Here is a 20,219-nt window from a genome sequence, read left to right on the forward strand (position 1 = left end):
CAGTTGATTGTTGATCTGTTGGTACGTTTTTTTTTTTCATCGTGGTATAAAAACATGTCTTCAATAGGAGAAATGATGAAGTACTAATCTTTCTGCTCCTCGTTCCAGAAAACTCCACTTTCTTCTCCACAGACAAGCTTTCCCACTGATATCAGTAATCTTGTTACTGGTAGCAATAAAACTCTTGAACAGAGTTCCTATATTTGGGCTCTTTTTAAACCGTTGCTCAGGAAGTTCTCCTCTAGGTACTTAGCGTTCCTCCTACAGTCCAAAGACAAGCGCTTGAGGTCGATGGTTCCTTCTGATAAAGCATCAGACACATAGCGCTGTCTTCATCTCAGAATTTTCCATTTCTGCCTTTTTTCTACCTCTGAGCCTGAACCTGAGAGCAAAATGAAAAAAAAGACCCTTTTGTGCCAAATACTGTTAATCTTCAGTCACAATAAGACAATCGGTTCAAACAGAAATGCCCCATTCAAGTCATTCTCTGCAGTTTATGATTTTATGTTGGATGAACATCACAAAGTGCCAATTTTTTTTTTTTTTTTTAATTCTACCCCCTCAGCAAAGATGGAAATATCTCATTTTTTGTGTTTTTTGTAATTTTTATGTATAGTCTTTATGAAAAAGATGTGTTTTGGAATTAGAACAGTGAGTGCTGGGAGTGTTTCTGAGTGTCACTGTGGGGGGGTTGCTGGGCAGGACCTGGACAGACACGAGGACGACTGATCCTTAAGATTAAAAAACAGTCAGCCTGCGCCCCTGGAGGGTGCAGCACAGGAAACAGTCGTGTTCATTTAAAATAGTAAATACTTCAGATTTAGAATGTTTAAGAATTTCTCTGTTTGTTTGTTTTTCTAAGTCAGCAGAAAGCTTTTGTGTCTCTACATTCAGCTCCATCAGCGCAACTGTCTTCTTATAAAAAGAAAAATAACTTTTTTCTACAACAAACGGCTTTCTTCACAATCGATACACCACATTTTATTTGAGGTTGTATTTTGGAGGTTCTTCAGCCTCAGGAGGAGCCGATGCTCCAGCATGCACGTGGCTTCACAGGTTTGCTTTTCAAGGCATCCGTTTGAACTCGGTTTGTATTTACTCATTTTGTTTGTTGGTCAGATTTTATACTGTTTGTTGTGTTTTAAAACAAGAATTGTTGATCTAAAAGTTGAGAAACTTGTTTTAATAATAAAATATTGTCTGAATCTGCCTTTCAGTCCTTCTGTTGTTTTTGTTTGAATATCTGAGCAGATTGTGTTAAAAATGAACATCAAGAAATGAAGAAATGCCGCCCCCTTCTGGAGGTTCATGATAAATTATATTTAAAAACAAAATTTTTTTTGTTTTTTAATTATTTGAAAAGAAAATCGAATTTCTTTTCATTCTTGGTCTTGATATTATTTGATTTAAACTGAGTTCACATTTCCAATTAAAGATAAAGAACCTCACTGAACTTGGGTTCCAAAATCTTAACCGACTGTGAGCCTGAATTTCTTTTGAATTGATTAGAGATGGTTATTGATACAGTTTGAACCAGAGTTCAGTTCTTTAGGTGTAAAAAAAGGAAGAAAAAAGAGGGAAATCTAAGCAATCTTTGGATGTTTTGTATTTCAGATTAATTTCTAAATTTAAAATTCACTAAATAGTATTTTAAGTTTTATTAGTGTAATGAAAACATACATAAAGTCTGACAAATAATTGACTTATATTATGAAAATGCCTGCAAAACATTTTTCATGTTGTGCAAATATTGAACTTGTCATCGGGTTTGGGTTTCCAAATAAATCTCTGTAAATCTATTTCAAATAGTTGACCGTTCAGCTTTGACCTTTTACCAGAAATCCAATTTGATTCATTTTCATTTGAAAGCGGTTGTTTTCTGTCTGAAAAAGAGGAACATTAATTCTAAATGTCTGAGCTTCAAACTAATTTTTTTTTTTTTTTTTTAATTAGTAAATAGTTATTACTGTCAGGGTTGAATTGATCTGCACTCACACCTGTAACAAGATCAAAGCAATCCAAAAAGGATTGACAGAATATAATGTTTTTTCCCCCACAAAAAATATACCTCATCCTCACCAATTAAGACATTTTTGTTACACTTATTTCATTCAATAGACCAATAATTGAAAAAGTAACTGATTGCCACCAGCTTCAGCTGTTATCTCGTCTCTGCAATTATTACATCTTATGACCTTCGAGAAGCCTCTTTTCCCCCCGATGGTGTTAACAAACCCTCTTGTAACTGGTGTAAACGTGACCAATAAGTGAGAAATAGAGCTGCTGAACATCATTACTGTCATTTGATTTGTAATAAATACAAAAACTAGTTGATGGTGATTTGGAGTGTTGTCCTTTAAAGTCTATTCACACGTCTTAACAGCAGGACGCGACGGCGAAGCGTCTCACATGTTTCTTGATTAGAGGATTAGACGGTGGGTGTCGGAGCCGGACTAGAGACATCCGTCTTTTAATGACTGCAGATGGGTGAATGAAGGGATCAGCTGTTCGTCTCCTCTGTGCAAATTCGTCACAACGCTTACCAAGCTCTCTTTTCACACACATATATTCATTATAACGGAATGTATGGTGTTAGTGGAAATAAAAACATGTAGACTTCTTCCTGCATATTTCCTCTCCTTTTATTCTTTACAAAATACCAACATAAATACATAAAGGTGGGCTGTGTGATATTGCCGAGTGTGGGTGGAACAGAGGGGCAGGCGGAGAAGACAATGGCAAAAGACACAAATGCTCCACCCCTCTGTAACAAACACACAGTCAACTGCTCCGATAAAAACAAAGAGAAAGTCACCTTTACATCCTGCAGACAGCCAAGAGTCAAGACGTGTTGTACAATGATGTAAAAATCACGTTAAATAATAAAAAGGAAAACAAAATGATAAAATACTGCGATATAGAGCAGCTAAATCTCGATATGTGGAGAAGAAGACGGCGAAGGAGGAAGAGAAGCAACGGCGGCACGGAGAAGGTGACGAGTCATCTACAGTCAGGTAAAGTTATTTAAGAGTACAGCCCTTAAATAAAAGTGAAGAAAAGACGAGGCAGGCGCGAGAGAGTTTCCATCCTGACAGCTCGGGGGGGAAATTCCTCTTCATCCTGCACTCAACCACACTTTAATCAACTTCAGAAAAACTCAATTAAAAAAAAAAAACAACAAAACAAAACAACCGGGACGATGGTGACTTGCAGGCCTCCCTCTCCTCATATCTACACTTCGAGAAACACCATCGTCCTCTCACTCACGCATGCAATCAGACCACACAGCTCCTCTTCTTAGTGTGTCCAAAATCAACTTGGCTACACTCTCAACTCTTTAATATTCAACATCTTTATCTGTACACCAAGGCGTTCTCTTTTCGTTATGCAAACTACAATCATCCATTTATTAGCAAAGCGGTCGCCTAACTTTTTTTATTTTTTCTTGCTCATTACAGTGAAGATGCTTCAGGCTGCGAGGCGGGGGAGGGAGGAACCGTGGTGGGAATGTGACGAGACGCACAGCAGCAACGCGCTCATCGGGGATCGTCTCGACTTCATTAATAATAAAAAAAAAAATCTCTAATAAAAGCTCTCCGTTTCAAAACGTGAACCCAGGAACTCTACGGTGGAGCCTCACCACCGGAGGGACGATTCGGGAACGACCTCAAGTGTTTCTACACATGAACGCAAACACAGGCGAGGAGACCACAACACCGAGACGACAGCGGGCGGGGCGCGACCAGAGAGCACGACATGAAGCCACACGGACAGACTCTACCGGCCTGAGCTGGGGGGGGGGTTCCTACCTAAACTCTGCTCTTCTGATCGACTCTGTTGGTGAAATGCTACAACACACACACACACACACCGTCTATCTGCTGTAACACGGCAATCTGAACTAATCCGAGCTGAGAGAAGGCCAGAAATTTACTGTTTCGTGTTGAACTTTTACCGTTAAGACTAAAGGTGTGTGGCAGGAGACACGAGGAGGGCGGAGGCTAGAAACTACAATTGTCCGATCGCTGTTGGGGGTGGGGGGCCAGATGGAGGACGAGCCGAGGAGCCGGGCCGTTCACTGGGCGGCCGAGCCGAAGGTCTCCTGGGAGGCGTACACCATGTAGAGGAAGCCGTCCTGGTCGCGCTCGCGCTCGTACACCTCGGAGATGGCGGCGGACACGGACACCATGCTGTGGCCGTTGACCAGGAGGAAGAAAGCCTGGTTGGAGTTCAGCTGGAGGCGCCTCCTGGTGGGCGGAGAGGAGACGTGCAACAGGAGTCAAAACAATGTTAAAAAAAAAAAAAAAAAAAAAAAAAAAAGACACTGGGTTGATGTAAGTTTTGACAGACTAGTGGTACGAAAAAATACGTGTGACGGAAAAACAGAAGCGCTACCTGATGATCTTGATGAGCTCGCTCATGTTGACGTGGTCGGGCACCAGGAACTTGGTCTTATCCAGGATGGGGAGCTGCTTCTCTCCTTTGTATCTCTCAATGATCACCTGCAGGACACAAACGCAGCAGCATGAGTCACTTCCTCCCGTTTCACAGACGCTGCGTTTCTGAACCCCGTGTTCTGACAGATGAAACCCGAGTCCACGATCAATAGTTAGAACACACACACAAAAAAAAAAGGAAAAAGGCAACATTAGCTGCACATATCAGATGGAGAGGAGAGGAAACTCTTCCAGTTGGGAGGATTGTCCTTGTGGATGCAACTTCCCAGCATGACTGTGAATTTTTGAGTGGATAACCTGCCAATAGCTGTGGCGATGCTCGGCTTCTGCTGCGGACTTCTCCACAAATTGAGGTCGGAGCTAAAAGCTCATTATGTGACCAGGCTGATTAACGACTGCACTTCTGCTCAGAGGCTCCTTATGTTCGATGGTGATGGGAGTTTGCAGTCTGCTTGGGAATTTCTTATTCAAATATTTTTGAAATTTTCTATTTAATTTGTATATTTTTACCTAGAAAATTGTGCAAACCTATTTGAACAAATGTTGGAAAAAATTAACAGGATCATCGACATTTATAACTAACAAGACTAGTTTTGGAATTATATCATAGTTAATAATCAAATGACATTGTGGCGCTCTGAGAGACTCAGATTTACTCATATTGATTAATGCAGTAACTCATTCCTCCTAATGATCCGGAGCTGCTTTTAACTTCGGCAGCAAATCGATCAGAAGCCATTAACGTCCGTCGGCGTGCGCTCGCCGTCTTCCCTCGCGTCGGCTCGCCTCTTGTAACCACATTCGGCAGATGTCGCTGAACAACGAGGCCGAACAAAGGCAGTGAAGATGTTGGGAAAACAGCAGCAGTCACGGGTCCAGAGGGGCGAGTGTGGGCAGCCTTTGTCCTCACACCAAACACAACAGAACAAAGGAGGAGGAAGAAAAGCTGCAGCTCAGGCCAAACAAACACAAAACGGCAGAAAATGAGGTCTGAGTTTGAAGAGCGGACAGTCATTTCATCTGCAATCATGGTTTTTTTAAGCTGTTTGATTTCTGACTTGGATTTGGGACTTCACTTGAACTTTCTGTTGTTCCACAATGTCTGGTCTCCTTTTCTTAAATATAGCAGCTCCTTTTTGTTCGACCAATGATCAAATGAGCAGATAATGAAGTTCCTCATTGAGTGAAATAAATCCGATTAGCATGCATACGTGCACAAAGGCATCACAGTACCGGAAAGAAATCTATGTGTATTACTCAAATTTCCTATATCAAGATAACTCAAGATAAATCAAGATAAGTCAAGATAAATCTTAACTTAATGTGATCCAAGATGGCGGCAAGGTGGCAGCATGTTTGTTTTCTGCTCAGAGCTATTCTGAGCTTAAGAAGGTTTTAAATGGATTCTACTGCATTTTAAGTTTTTTAAATGTTGAAGTTTCCGTTTTTTTTTAATGAAATCATAATATTTTAGGAAATTGTGGACTTTTCATTGAAGTAAAAGGACCTTATAAGGACTACCTCATCTGCTGAACCTTGGGCTAACCTGCCTGGGCCTGGAGCTAGGCTAACCAGCCTGTGCCTGCTGCATCGATCTGGAGCTGCGCTAACCGGCCTGAGCCTGCTGCACTCCTTTGGAACTCGGCTGACCAGCCTGGGCTTGCTACATCCATCTGGAGCTTGGCTGACTAGCCTGAGCCTGTATCCATCTGGAGCTGGGCTAACCAGCCTGAGCCTGCCTCATCCATCTGGAACCAGACTGACCAGCCTGAGCCTGCTACATCCATCTGGAGCTGGGCTAACCAGCCTGAGCCTGCTACATCCATCTGGAACCAGACTGACCAGCCTGAGCCTGCTACATCCATCTGGAGCTGGGCTAACCAGCCTGAGCCTGCCTCATCCATCTGGAACCAGACTGACCAGCCTGAGCCTGCTACATCCATCTGGAGCTGGGCTAACCAGCCTGAGCCTGCCTCATCCATCTGGAACCAGACTGACCAGCCTGAGCCTGCTACATCCATCTGGAGCTGGGCTAACCAGCCTGAGCCTGCTACATCCATCTGGAGCTGGGCTAACCAGCCTGAGCCTGCTACATCCATCTGGAGCTGGGCTAACCAGCCTGAGCCTGCTACATACATCTGGAGCAGGGCTAGCCGGCCTGGGCCTGCTGTGGAGCGAGGCTAGCCAGCCTCAGCCTGCTACATCCATCTGGAGCTAGGCTAACCAGCCTCAGCCTGCTACATCCATCTGGAGCAGGGCTAGCCGGCCTGAGCCTGCTGTGGAGCTAGGCTAGCCAGCCTCAGCCTGCTACATCCATCTGGAGCTAGGCTAACCAGCCTGAGCCTGCTACATCCATCTGGAGCTAGGCTAACCAGCCTGAGCCTGCTACATCCATCTGGAGCTAGGCTAACCAGCCTGAGCCTGCTACATCCATCTGGAGCTAGGCTAGCCAGCCTCAGCCTGCTACATCCATCTGGAGCTAGGCTAACCAGCCTGAGCCTGCTACATCCATCTGGAGCTAGGCTAATCAGCCTGAGCCTGCTACATCCATCTGGAGCTAGGCTAATCAGCCTGAGCCTGCTACATCCATCTGGAGCTAGGCTAACCAGCCTGAGCCTGCTGCATCCATCTGGAGCTAGGCTAATCAGCCTGAGCCTGCTACATCCATCTGGAGCTAGGCTAATCAGCCTGAGCCTGCTACATCCATCTGGAGCTAGGCTAATCAGCCTGAGCCTGCTACATCCATCTGGAGCTAGGCTAACCAGCCTGAGCCTGCTGCATCCATCTGGAGCTAGGCTAACCAGCCTGAGCCTGCTACATCCATCTGGAGCAGGGCTAGCCGGCCTGGGCCTGCTGTGGAGCGAGGCTGGCCAGCCTGGGCCTGCTGCATCCATCTGGAGCGTGGGAGTCTGCTGGCTACTAGTTAACCAAGGTTTGCGTTGTTTTCAATTTATAACCTTGACATGTGGAAACTGAAGATGATCCTTTTTAGAACTTTGTTGTGCTTGTGGGCTGCCTGGGACCTGGGACTGGTTGATAGTTCCAGGGTGAATTCCTCTGCCACGGTTGTGAGCATGTGGGATGTATGCCATGGGGGCACAAGCTCTATTACTGCCGGGAATCCTGAGCAATTACTGACTCATTTGAACTGGGCCTTACATTTGTGGTCAGAGCTTCCATGGTGTTTACCTAAACTTCAGAGTTTTCTTGCTATATATGATCTTACTCTGTCACTTGATAAAAGGCATCACATGGCTTCATCTTATGAAAAGACTGCCTCTAAAGCTAACATAAAACGCAGTCTGATGATTGTTCTACTTTTACTTTTATCTGGGAATGTACAACCAAACCCTGGACCTGAGCTGCGTTGTGTTCAGACCCCTGCTGAGTTTGAATCAATGTCTGGTTTGAAATTTATTCATCTTAATGTGCGCAGCTTATTGTCCAAAATGGACATGGTAAGAATTTGGGTTAATTCAACAAATGCAGATGTGGTGATAATTTCTGAAACTTGGTTGACTAAATCTATCACTGATGATGACATTAACATACCTGGCTATAATGTTTATCGTTCTGACAGGCCCAAGAAAGGTGGTGGCACAGCCATTTATGTTAAAGCAAGATTTTATACTTCCATTGTTTTGTCAGAGTCTATTTGTAAGCAACTGGAATTTTTAGCTCTTAATGTGGAAATAGCCAAGTCATTCTCCTTAACTGTCGTTGGGTGTTATAGGCCTCCATCTGCAAACAAAGAAGCATTAATATCTTTAAAGCAGCTTCTCTCTAAATTAAATTATAATGAACTTCTAATCGCTGGAGATATGAATTGGGACTGGTTAACTTCTGTGTCTGATGAATTTAAATCCTTTTGTGACTCTGCTAATCTTACCCAGCTGGTCAACATGCCTACAAGGCCAAATCTTAAAAATCCTGACAAGTCTACTTTGATCGATTTAATTTTAACAAATGTTCCTCACAAATTCTCATCATTGGGTGTCTTCTGCAATGATTTGAGTGATCACTGTGTTGTTGCTGCTTGCAGGAATACTAAAATCCCTAAATGTAATCCACGCATTGTTTGTAAGAGAATCCTAAAAAGATTTAATGTACAAGCTTTTCATCATGATTTATCTCTGGTGAACTGGGGTCATATAGGTCTGTTGCCAGATGTGGAATTAGCCTGGTCTTTCTTCAAGGAAAATTTGGTGAAAATCATAAACAAACATGCTCCTATTAAGAAAATCAGAGTGAAGGGAAGAGAAAATCCTTGGTTCTCTCCAGAGTTGTCAGACATTATCCATCAGCGAAACATGGCATGGGCCAAAGCCAGAAGAAGTGATTTTGCCACCGATTGGTCCGTTTTCCGGCAGCTAAGAAATAAATGCACTTCCCTCATCAAAAAAGCTAAATCAGAGTACTACTTGTCTGTTACAACTGAGAATCTTAATAATCCACAGAAATTTTGGAAAGTGATTAAGTCTCTATCTCTAAACAAAAGTTCTCAGGCTTTTCCACAATTTGTTCTAAAGGATTCAGTCCCAGTTTATGATAGAGCTGAGGTTTTAAACTGCTTTAATAAGCATTTTGTATCCTCTGGTTCCTTGTTTGATTCTTCAGGAGTTGCCTCTTTGTCTCCCAGCACAGACCATCCAGTGTTTTCTGGAGACCTTTTTAGTTTTGCACCTTTTACTGTGCAGCAAGTGCATAAAGCCCTCAAAGAACTAGATCACAAGAAACCCCCTGGACCAGACCTGATAGAGCCCTATTTTTTGAAATTGGCAGCTGATTTTGTAGCACAACCACTTGCAATGCTTTATAATCTTTCAATTGAAAACAAAGAAATTCCATCAGTTTGGAAGTCAGCTTTTGTTATTCCCTTGTTGAAAGGGGGTGACCCTGCAGTTTTAACCAATTATAGGCCAATATCTAACTTGTGTACCCTGTCGAAAGTTCTTGAATCTCTTGTATGTGATCAACTCAAAGATTTTTTAGATTCTAATGAACTTATCTCAAAGTTGCAGTCAGGCTTTAGGAAAAGGCACAGTACTATCACTGCTGCCACCAAAGTGATTAATGATATAATCGTTGCTCTTGACAACAAGCAGTGCTGTGCTTCACTTTTTATTGATTTGTCAAAAGCTTTTGACATGGTGGATCATACTGTTTTAAAGCAAAGGCTTCATCATTTTGGTTTGTCTGATCATGCAGTGTCCTGGTTTGCAAATTATCTGAGTGACAGGACTCAGTGCATTAAATATGAAGGGTTTTGTTCTGACTTTATGAGTGTCCACAAAGGGGTGCCACAGGGCTCAATACTGGGACCCCTCTTGTTTATAATGTACATTAATGATTTGGGTCTCAATGTGTCAGATGCTAATATGCACTTTTATGCCGATGACACAATTATTTACTGTTATGGACCAACCCCGACTAAAGCTGTTGAATCCTTGCAGAAAGCTTTTAATGTGGTCCAGAACGCACTTCTGCAGCTAAAGTTAGTCCTCAACACTGACAAGACTAAACTGATGTTGTTCTCAAACAATAAGAAGGTGCTTCAAACTGTCCCGCCAGTGCTTACGCTTGAGGGACATGTCATAGAAGTGGTTCATGTGTACAAGTATCTTGGTGTCTTGCTTGATGAGGGCCTCTCCTTCAAGCCACACATTGAAAATCTTGTGAAGAAACTGAAACTCAAATTGGGCTTTTTCTTCAGAAATAAATTTTGTTTTTCTTTCAATGTGAAAAAGCGGCTTGTCACTGCAACATTTTTATCAGTTTTAGATTATGGAGACCTGCTGTACATGAATGCCTCAGCTCAATGTCTTCGGAAGATTGACACTGTTTATCATGCATCATTGAGGTTTATTACCAACTGCAGAGCTCTGACTCATCATTGTGATTTGTATTGTCGTGTGGGATGGCCGCCCTTGTCCACCAGGAGGTTGGGACATTGGTACATTTTTATCTACAAGGCCATGCTTGGTCTACTGCCCTCCTACATATGTAACTTAATCACACAAAGAAGTGTTGATTCTTACGGCTTGCGTTCAAATGATCATTTGTTGCTCTGTGTTCCTTTTGCAAGAACAGAACTGGGGAAAAGAGCTTTCATCCACTCTGCTCCCACTACATGGAATACGTTACAGAAAAACTGGAGATTAACTGAGCTTATCCCATTGAACAAATTCAAAGCCAGACTGAAAGCACTTGAAATGGAATCTTTAAATTGTAATTGTTTTATGTAATTTGTTATGGATTTTTTTTGATGTTTTTATTGCAACAGTTGTAACTTTGCTGCCTCTTGGCCAGGACTCCCTTGAAAAAGAGGTTTTTAATCTCAATGGGATTCTCCTGGTTAAATAAAGGTTAAATAAATAAAACTCCCAAGATCTAATAAAGTATTTTACTGTTGCTGTCATATTGATTTGGTTTTAGCGGGTGTGGGCTTATTGACATACCGGGGAACATTTTCTGAGCTTCCTTCTCCACAGCAGCCAGCTTTCTGTCCCAAAGAGGTTCTTTGTTTCCAAACACTGATCCATTAACAGAGGCGGTCACTAACGACCCCCAGTCCCCCCTTCAGTCAGCTGCCGCAGCTAATGCGACCATCTTCAAGGCCTCCACGGCCGTCTAAAGGCCATTTCTGACTGCTGGTGCTGAATCTCATAGGCACCATCTGAACATTGTGAAAAATGAAAGAAAAGATGTTTCTATAGTGAGAGAAAGCATCAGTGACTCTGTGAAGGTAGACATGTAAAACAAACACTAGTTTTTTTCCAAATGGTATATAGTGTTTCTATTTTTGGCCACCAGAAGTCACATTTTTCTCTAGTTAGCCTCATTTTGTTGAAAAGTTACTTTGTTCAAGACAGTGTTAAAATGGTGAAGTGTGAGTTTCAACCCAGATTATACAGTTCTCTGAAAACCAATTCAAGATCGACCGCCTGATTTATAGGACGAAGCGCCTGTTAAATCTCCCCTCGTCACACCAAATCATTTACTGTTACGCAACAAGAAAAATCATTTGGTTCTCTTTCCATCTTACGTTACCGATACAAACTTAGAATTGCCCAATAACTAAGTTTTCCACTGTTTCTCTATATTGGAATTCCATTAATATTATATCAAATGGCAATTTAAATTGAGTTTCAGGGCAATTAAAACAGTCACACACTGTCTGCACATTAAATTTCATGTCATATTTGGACATAATGGTAAACTTAAACACTTTTTGATAATCCACAGTGATAATAGTGAGCTGTTGCTTGATCACATTTGGATGATTTCTGATGTTTGATGATTTGCAGACGTCAAGTAGTCCTGGTGTGGGTATTCAGAGAAATGTTCGGTGAAGCAGAGCTACAGTGGGTCCGTGCCCGTCTTCAGTCTGGGTGGAGTTACATTACAGTGACACAGTGTATCTGCCTCTGGTCTCGGTGCTTACACAGCAGTTTAAAGCCCTCAGGGAGGCAAACGGGAAGCATACACACACACACACACTGCAGATGGAATGAAGTATCATGCGGCGTGGCAGATGGAGAGCCGTGCCGATACTCTACCTCCAAATGACAAAACCGAGCAGGTGAAACATGAGGTGCGTGCCTGTTTATAAGCGGTTGCTAGGCGACGGCTAGCTGGTTGGGTTATTAGCAAAGGCAGCAGCACAGACGAGAAACAGAGCACTGTGAGGGCTGCAGACAAAGAAGTGGTGCAAAGCAGAATCTTTTTTTTCCCCTTTAAATTGCACACATCTTTTATGCAGTTTATACAGATATAAATTAAATAGATATTTTCATGTTGTATTGCTATAATCACAATCAAATCTGTTGAGAAATACTCTAGTTTTCTAAATAATTGTATTTTAATTGCCTTTAATATCAATGTTGTTATTCAAAATAATAACTTCATTCCAAACATTTAGATTTATTGAAATTGGAAAAAAAAAATCCATTTTACTATTTTTTTCAATTCACAGTAGTTTTCTTATTATAATGGACATTGCGTAATAACATACTGAGTACATCACTTGACACAAACGCACACGCAAAATGCTTGTCTGAGGTAATTGTTTGATAAAAACTCAGTCAAAGCAGAGACAAAATGAAGAAGCATCATATTAATGGAATCACACACTGGAGATGTGACTCAGTCACACCAGGAAACATGCGGTAACTTTTTTTCTGCTGCAGGAAGTCGTCTCACGTTCCCACGTGTCGTTGTGCACTTCACACTCCGAAACCCTCACTTAAAAAGTTACTTTCGATCGTGCTCTTGAACTCACCGGTATCTTGTTGGGGTGCTGCTCTCGGATCAGTCGCACATCTTCTACTCGTTGCTCTGCGAGGAAGATAACAGAGAGAGAGAGACAAAAACCAGGTGTTGAAGCACAAGTTAGATAAAAAATAAAGCAGTAAAACAAGACACCCCTCAGCGGAGTCGAAGTGGAGATAAGGTGTGTGAACGGACAATTCATGCAGCTGAATCTTCAATCCTACTTCTTCTTCTTTCAAATGGACATTGCCAATTACAATGAAAATGTTTTCCAGCTAGTCACAGCCAGATTGAATTTGTTGATTATCTAAGACCAAAATTCATGAGAAAATGATCCCCAGATGAACTGCTCAGGGAAGTAGGACAAGGCTGTTTTCTCCTGCTCCTCCATCAGTGATAACAGATAACAGGATGAACCTTCTGTTTGTCCAGAAATCGAAAATACACGTAACTTTATCAGGTTGCGTTATCTTGATTTCAAAAGTGAAAGATCTATCACAGCACCAGGCGAATTTTAAGATGTGGAAAGTTTGAGCCCCAATTCAGAGCAACGATTCCCAACCTTTTGTATCAGAGGCCCTCAAAAAAAAAAAACAAAAAAAAAAACAAACAAAAAAACAAGCAAACAACCTCTCTATATCTGATCTGAGAAAAAAAAAAAACATTGCTGTGAACCCAGTAGTCCTGGTGGGCACGAGCACTACTCTAATGACATTTTTTTATGTTAAAAATTTTAATAGTGTAAATACAATTTATAGTCCTGGTTCCAGTCCTCTGACCTAAAGGAGCCAAATGAAGGAGTTCTGGACTGAAGCAGATTTCCTACCCTTGAATCTTTTAGAGAGCAGCAGCAGTCATTTTTGCCCTGGGATGGTTTGTTATTTAAGCTTTATGAAGTGAGAGCAGTCAGAGAAATCAGAATATGTAATGAGACACTGCCTTGACAAGGATGTAGAAAAGCCAAACAGAAGGATTTTTTTTTTCTATAAAATTATATCAAATGAAACTACATTAAATTATTACGAGAGCTGAAAATGGATACAGATATCCTAACGTTTGTGTGTATTTTGTGGTAGTCAAGGGCGTGTTCCAGATTTGACAGACATTTTCATCCATTAACTGATTTATGCTTCATAACCGCCACAGGATGAGGCTGGTGTCGGTGATGGTGCAGAGGAGACGCCCTGTGAAACTAGGAGATCCAATAAAACATTTCCTTTGGTTTCTATTGTTATAACTGTGGCTTTTTTAGTTGACTGAACAAGAATGGAATGTCCTTGCCCAAATGTATGAAAAATTACTTATTAAAACTATTGCAAACAAAATAGAAAGAGCCTCTGTTCCACTGGCACACTGTGGTCAAATCAACCATCTTGTTAATGTATTTGGTTATTACCTCGTGACGCTGCGCGTTTGCCCAAATGGCATGTGGTTCAACAGGTTTGGAAAGATACGTTTTACCTCAAAAACGAGACGATTATAGTCTTCACTTCTATATTGAGGGGGTCACAAATACATCCAGGAACAATTTAACTAACTGCTTAGTGAAGTAGAAGTCCTGTGTAAAAACCTAATGGGCTTTCCTAAAATCCACTCAGGGTGTATTAGCATTGTTCCTAAGTGGATTAGCAGATTATCCAATAAAAATTATAACACACTAATTTTCAAATAAAATGTGTTCTCAGATACAAACCATAGTCACCAATATCTTAATCACTAAAAACAGTACACAATTACTTCCTTGCCGTTTCATTACTTGTACATTAATTGAACATTTTGCTATACGCTAGAAGAGTATAATAGGTTACGAATGCTTTGTTTTCCTTTGTTTTGATGGTCAAAATGACAAAATGTGAAAATACTGACTATTAAATATAAACTAAACTAAATACATTTTTATCCGTGTTTGGATTTGTGGTCTAAACTCGAGATGGTGTTATTCGATTGAATTTATTTCTTTTTTTAAATTGGGGAACTTGTACTTAATTAACAAGCAAACTGTCAGGCCCTGTCCTGCCACCCGAGACAATATATGGGTCAAAATACATGAGGACAAGTTACACCTGCGGCACTTTGAACTGACAACATCCAGCAAAACAGGTTCACTCTGAGTCTTGATACCCATGGTTACATCACGTCACTCAGAACAGGGATGTTTGAAAAGATCCGAGCAAGTCCATAAACCACGCGGCTATTTGACTCCAGGCCGGAGATCACTTGGTTGTGTCAGCTGTCAGAGTCAACTGAGGGTTCTGATCACTGGCCGTTCAGTCTTGTGACCCACAACTAAGAAATGTTTGCTCAGACAAGTCACATGTGAATCCACTGATTTTACAAGGCGAACAAATCAAAAACATGTCATGTTAAAACTAGAACAAATACAATCTAAGGAAGGAAAAGGGAAGGGGTGTGTGTGTGTGTGTGTGTCAGTCTCTTATGATGGCTGAGTGACCCAAAAAAAAACTCAGTGAGTCATCAGTTTTCAATAAACATCAAGAAATAATAGCTTACAAAGAAGTGATCGGAAGAGGTTGACCTGAACACCCTGTGGGTTTTTTTTTTTCTTCTCACTATCATGAAATGGCCTTTTTCTGACTCGTTTCCTGACAAACTGCACATATAAGTAAGCTCTGCTTTGTATATTTTCCACCATGAAATTCAACTATATGAGTCAGACAAGCCGAGTCACAATGCAATGAAGTCACCAAAATACATGAGTACCAAGACAGTAGTGTACATAGATTCCAGTGACACACAGATAAAACAAACACACTGTAGTGCCATTTGATGAACACGATCCCTCTTTAAAAACTACACAAAACTGTATCTGAGACGCTGTTCATGCTGTACATTCACACAAGAAGAAGAGCCAGCTGTGCGGTCATTACTGTGTTATTGAAGTTTAAAAAAAATATATCATGTATGGAACTATTCTGTTCACAATATTTAAAAAAAACAAAACAAAACACGTGCACATGTGATTCGTTGCTTCCCTGCCCAGACAGGGCCGCACGTGGTCTGGTTGTGTAAATGTGGACCAATAACGTGACGCTGGAGTCAGTTACTTTTAGTCATACTGGGAAATACATTTCCAGGGTTTAAGCGGACATGCTCAGGCTCCGTCATGTCAGGCAGTTTGGGTTTGGTTCCCTTGGAAAAAACAAACTATGCACAGCACACTTCCCCAAAACTTCAAAGGCTCAACAGCCGTGTTATTTGCTTATAATGTTGTCTATTTCTATACATTTCAAAGCTGTACTGAGAGCAGGGAGAATAACCTATTTCCTGTGGAAGTTGTATAAACAACTAAACCAATTCAAATGAGTTTGATATTTTAAGACCACAACACAGAATAGGTTCTATACTACCCTGTGGAAAAACAACAAAGTATGACAAAAATATGAAAACAAAGCAAGGAAGGGAATTCTTACTAGCTTATAAGAAAAATTAAAACCAGCCCATATTAAGGCCATTGTTTGCATGAAAGCACAAGAAATATCAAACATATTTACAAACTGTCTACTTTCCCCCAAATTAACAGGGTTCACAAAAGATACTAAACAACATCATATGCTCAAATATCTCCACTTCATTCTAACAAAACAACAACAAAAAATCATCCTTAATAAAAGTTGTCAACTAATTGGAAGAACATAAACCTAATATGGTAACATTTGTCTAAATTTAAACATCCACGTGCTGAGAGGACCTTTACATTTCAACTAAATTTGTGTAATTTCGGCTGTTTAAACCTTTCTGAATCACACCTTGTATCCATTTTGTGGGCTTACAGTGTTTGTATTTACTGAAGTGTTCACGCGCCATTGAGGCCAGAAAACATTAACTTACATTCGACGATAAAACAAGTCAACATGTGAACCTGGTGAACTGTTTGTGACTTCAACTAAGGTACAAACACCATGTTTAAACTTTACGCTAAAAAACATCACGTTTTGACTAAATAAGGAAAGCAAGGCGATTTTTTTAAAAAAGGCCTTGTCTTTCGCTTTGTCTGGAGGCTAAAAAGCACGGAGACAAACAATGAGAAAGCAAGAAAAGAGAGCAAACTTCACATGTTAAGGTCCCATTTTGTCCCCCCTCCTCCACACTGTGTCCCATCCCCCAATCCTGCAGCTCTCCTTTTCTGTCTGCCCTGCATTTCGACACCACTTTGTTTTTTTCCCCTACAGCTCCGACACAAGTAAACACAGAAGACGAGAGTCGGGCCTGCACACAGGAAACACCGAGAGCCTGTTTTATCCCGTCTTGGCGTTCTGTTTACGCCGCCTGGCCTCCTTTTAAACGAGCACAGGCTTCAGGACGTGTTTTGGTGTTGGGATAAATCCTCTGACACAGCTCGGCAATACTAATACTCGCTGCTAGGAGAATAATCAACTGCTTATTTGACACGTACATATTTACGTTGCATAGATTACGGCGAAACAGTGACTTCGTGTATTAAATCTGAAAGATACGAGAGTAAAAATGTTCTCGAAGGAGCAGCGCAGGGACTTACCGAAGGTCCTTCTTTGTTTGAAGGTTTTTTCTGTCGGCATATTGCGTCAAAGTCGGCCAGCTGGCAGCGGGTAAACACGGAGGTAGCGGCTGTTGTCAAAGCTAAAGTTTGAAAAATAAAAAAAAGTAGAAACGGTTTTATAAAAGTGTGGCCGGTTAAAACAGTACTAATAACAAGAGTGACGGAGCAGAGCAGCAGATCACTGACGTCGTCGCTTCCTCCCTCTGTGTTTATCAGGACGAGCTCGAGCCAGCAAAACAAACCGGTCAGCTGACCCGTGACGTCACCACGCACACAGACTTACGTAAAGTAACTCAAAGAGGGAATAAAAACTTAAATTGGACAAAATAATACGGAAAGACTGATAAATGAAAAAGAAATACAAGATGAAATAGCTAAGGAGTAAAGACATCACTAAAGTTAGCTTGATTACTAAACTTTTCCCTCTTCTCCATGATTCTGTAGCCTTACTTTCACTTTATGTAAGTTCATGTTTGTTATATCGCTAATGTTCTGACAGTATGTGATTATTAAAGCTTTACAAGTGGGAACTATCACGTGATAGTACATGTTAAGCTACCTGTACTTTGCCCATAAGTTGTTTCCTGTTATAATTTATTTTCCCAACATGATGTTGTTTATAGCAACACTTTACAGTTCTGGAATAGTTGATCGACATAACCAACTGGATAAACGTGCTTCAGAAGACGGATTGATTTCACATTTCAATTTATTTAAGTACAAACACTTTCCCATTTACCACAGAACTTTTAAAATGCACTGGTCAGAGAAAAGGTTGGTGTATCTGGACTGGCTTATTCTTCTTTTCATGTAAAAGTTTTAAAGAGTATTTGTGGATTACACAGTGAACTGTGTGTGGCCCCTGCAGTGATATCTAATAATCATTTCTGATTTTTAAGCAGTGGGAATTGATTACCTGAAAGTTTCAACATTCAGCTAGGTCACAGAGACCACAGAGACAAAGGCTAGATTTTAGTTTTCCCTGCATTTTCCTAAAATTATTGCATTATTTTAAATAGTGCTATTTTAAATCTAGCTTTTTGTTGCCCCAGTTTCAATCGTTTGGAGATGTGTTGTTGAGATGAAATTTAAATTGTGCCAACAAGTTTCATAAAACGTTTTAGCTGTAATACCTAATGTGTTATATTTTATTGGGAACAAAGATACAGGATTCTGAGATCAGCAAATCACTGCAGTCTGAAGGAAGCTTGCACTCATATATGCCTGTTTCCATGTTCCTGCAGCAAGATGTATGTAAAGTATGTCAGATTATTTATGTGAGGGATCTTGAGCAAACTGAGTCATACACAGGAATAAATTCATGAGTTTATTGAAAGACATAATCCAAAGCAAAGATGGCCTGAAGGGATACTGTGAAGGGAAGTCCCAAAACATGAACAAAGTCCAAAAACACAAGAAGATTAAACACAAAGAGAACACGAGGAATCACAAGAAGAGCATAACAACTGATATCTTGACATGAGATATAAAGACGACATGGCACAGAGACATGACTGAAGGGGGTTTATATACACTGAGGAGGGGGGAACAGGCAAAATACATAAATGAATGAGGCAGACAGCAGTCAGGAAGGAAAAAGCTACAGCGATGGAGACGAGACAGGGGAATGTCAAAGTAAAACAAGATTAAACAGGTAAGACATGCAGACTTTACAGAGACACAGAAGGGGACCTGACAGTTTAATCCTACTCCTTCTTCTATGTCCCAATTTGCTATTCCTGAATCCTGAATCTTGTACGACCTGTCTGTTCCACTCCACAGTTTACACCATCTATTTTCACACTGACTTCACTGTTCGCCTAACCATTGAAAAACATGCAAATAGGAAGTTACTTTCAAATGACAAATATTAATGTAAAGAATAGTATCCAATGTAAAATTCTAAGGATTATATATTGTTGGACTAATGGAGGGATGGATGGATGGGTATTCAGTGGGGCTATATATACATAGCATAAATAGCAATACTGAGAGCTGTAATTAAAACTGATTGCTGGGAGGTAAATGGGCAAATTAATAATAAATACCCATGTCTAGTTTGTAAATGATACAATGAGACCCAGCAATATCACAAATGGATGCAAAATATCTACATCAGGAGGTGAAAAAAAACTGCTTAAAGTGACAGTAACATTTTCTGTTGCTGTTTTTTTAGATCAGGTTGGTGACATTTAACATGTCAGGCCCACATGCTCACTGTTTGGCTCCAGGTTCAAGTGTTTAAACTTTGCTTAAGAGAAATGTTGATCAGCTGGTCGTATCTCAGCTGATTTGGATAAAGAAAGCAGGACACAGTGACCTGCAAGCTGTATTTGCAAAGTCGCTACCTGGAATCAACTTACTCTGTTTACTTTAGCTCAAGCAGAAGTTTCCATCACAGAGCTTGAACACCATTTATACTGTGTCTCATGTCCTAGTAATACATTTTATTATGCTAGACTTCCTCATATTTTTCACATCATAAAGCAAAACTCTTCATAACCTAGTTAGATAAACTGCTTGTTAAGTCTTTATAGATAGTCTGAAACTGTTATATTGTTTGCACAAAAACTTATTACACACACACCAGACCCAGGGAGAAATGTGATATTTAAAAGGGAATACACGTGAGTGGTAAACTGGCTCAACAGCACCAGCTGGAAAATTTGGAAAATTAAGCCTCCAATCAACATTTCTCTGAGAGCTATGAAATTTAATACACACGTAACACACGAATAAACACAAAAAGGTCTCCTACACACATTAAAAAGTCAACAGGAAGTCAGCCTGATTTTCACCAATTTGTGCCCACATTTGAAACATTTCCAGAGTGAACTTGTACAATGGAGCTGAGCCAAATTACCTCAAATTTTCCAGTTGATAACACAGGGATTTTTGAGCTAAAACCGATTAAGTCTTCCCGAGTGTGTGGCCATGGCCATGCCGCAAAGTTT

At 40.7% G+C, this 20,219-nt stretch overlaps 1 protein-coding gene across 1 annotated transcript; it reads right to left on the minus strand.

Moving 5' to 3' along the window:
• Window positions 1-2,624: 2,624 nt before the first annotated feature.
• map1lc3b (microtubule-associated protein 1 light chain 3 beta) lies at window positions 2,625-17,466 on the minus strand. The gene is made up of 4 exons (XM_030096568.1): window positions 17,245-17,466; window positions 12,739-12,794; window positions 4,396-4,502; window positions 2,625-4,247 (listed from the first exon to the last, which is right to left on the minus strand). The coding sequence occupies exons 1-4, from the start codon at window positions 17,282-17,284 to the stop codon at window positions 4,076-4,078; spliced, it is 375 nt and encodes a 124-aa protein (XP_029952428.1). The 5' UTR covers window positions 17,285-17,466; the 3' UTR covers window positions 2,625-4,075.
• Window positions 17,467-20,219: the final 2,753 nt, after the last annotated feature.

Source organism: Salarias fasciatus, chromosome 7 (genome assembly GCF_902148845.1).
Source record: "Salarias fasciatus chromosome 7, fSalaFa1.1, whole genome shotgun sequence".
Lineage (NCBI taxonomy): Eukaryota > Metazoa > Chordata > Actinopteri > Blenniiformes > Blenniidae > Salarias > Salarias fasciatus.

Excerpts from the sequence above, each read along its gene's own strand:
- map1lc3b (XM_030096568.1), bottom strand. The coding sequence starts at position 17,284 with ATGCCGACAGAAAAAACCTTCAAACAAAGAAGGACCTTCG. Across the intron at positions 4,503-12,738 it reads AGCACCCCAACAAGATACCG|GTGATCATTGAGAGATACAA; the intron begins GTGAGTTCAAGA and ends TGTGTCCTGCAG. Across the intron at positions 4,248-4,395 it reads GAGCTCATCAAGATCATCAG|GAGGCGCCTCCAGCTGAACT; the intron begins GTAGCGCTTCTG and ends TCCGCCCACCAG.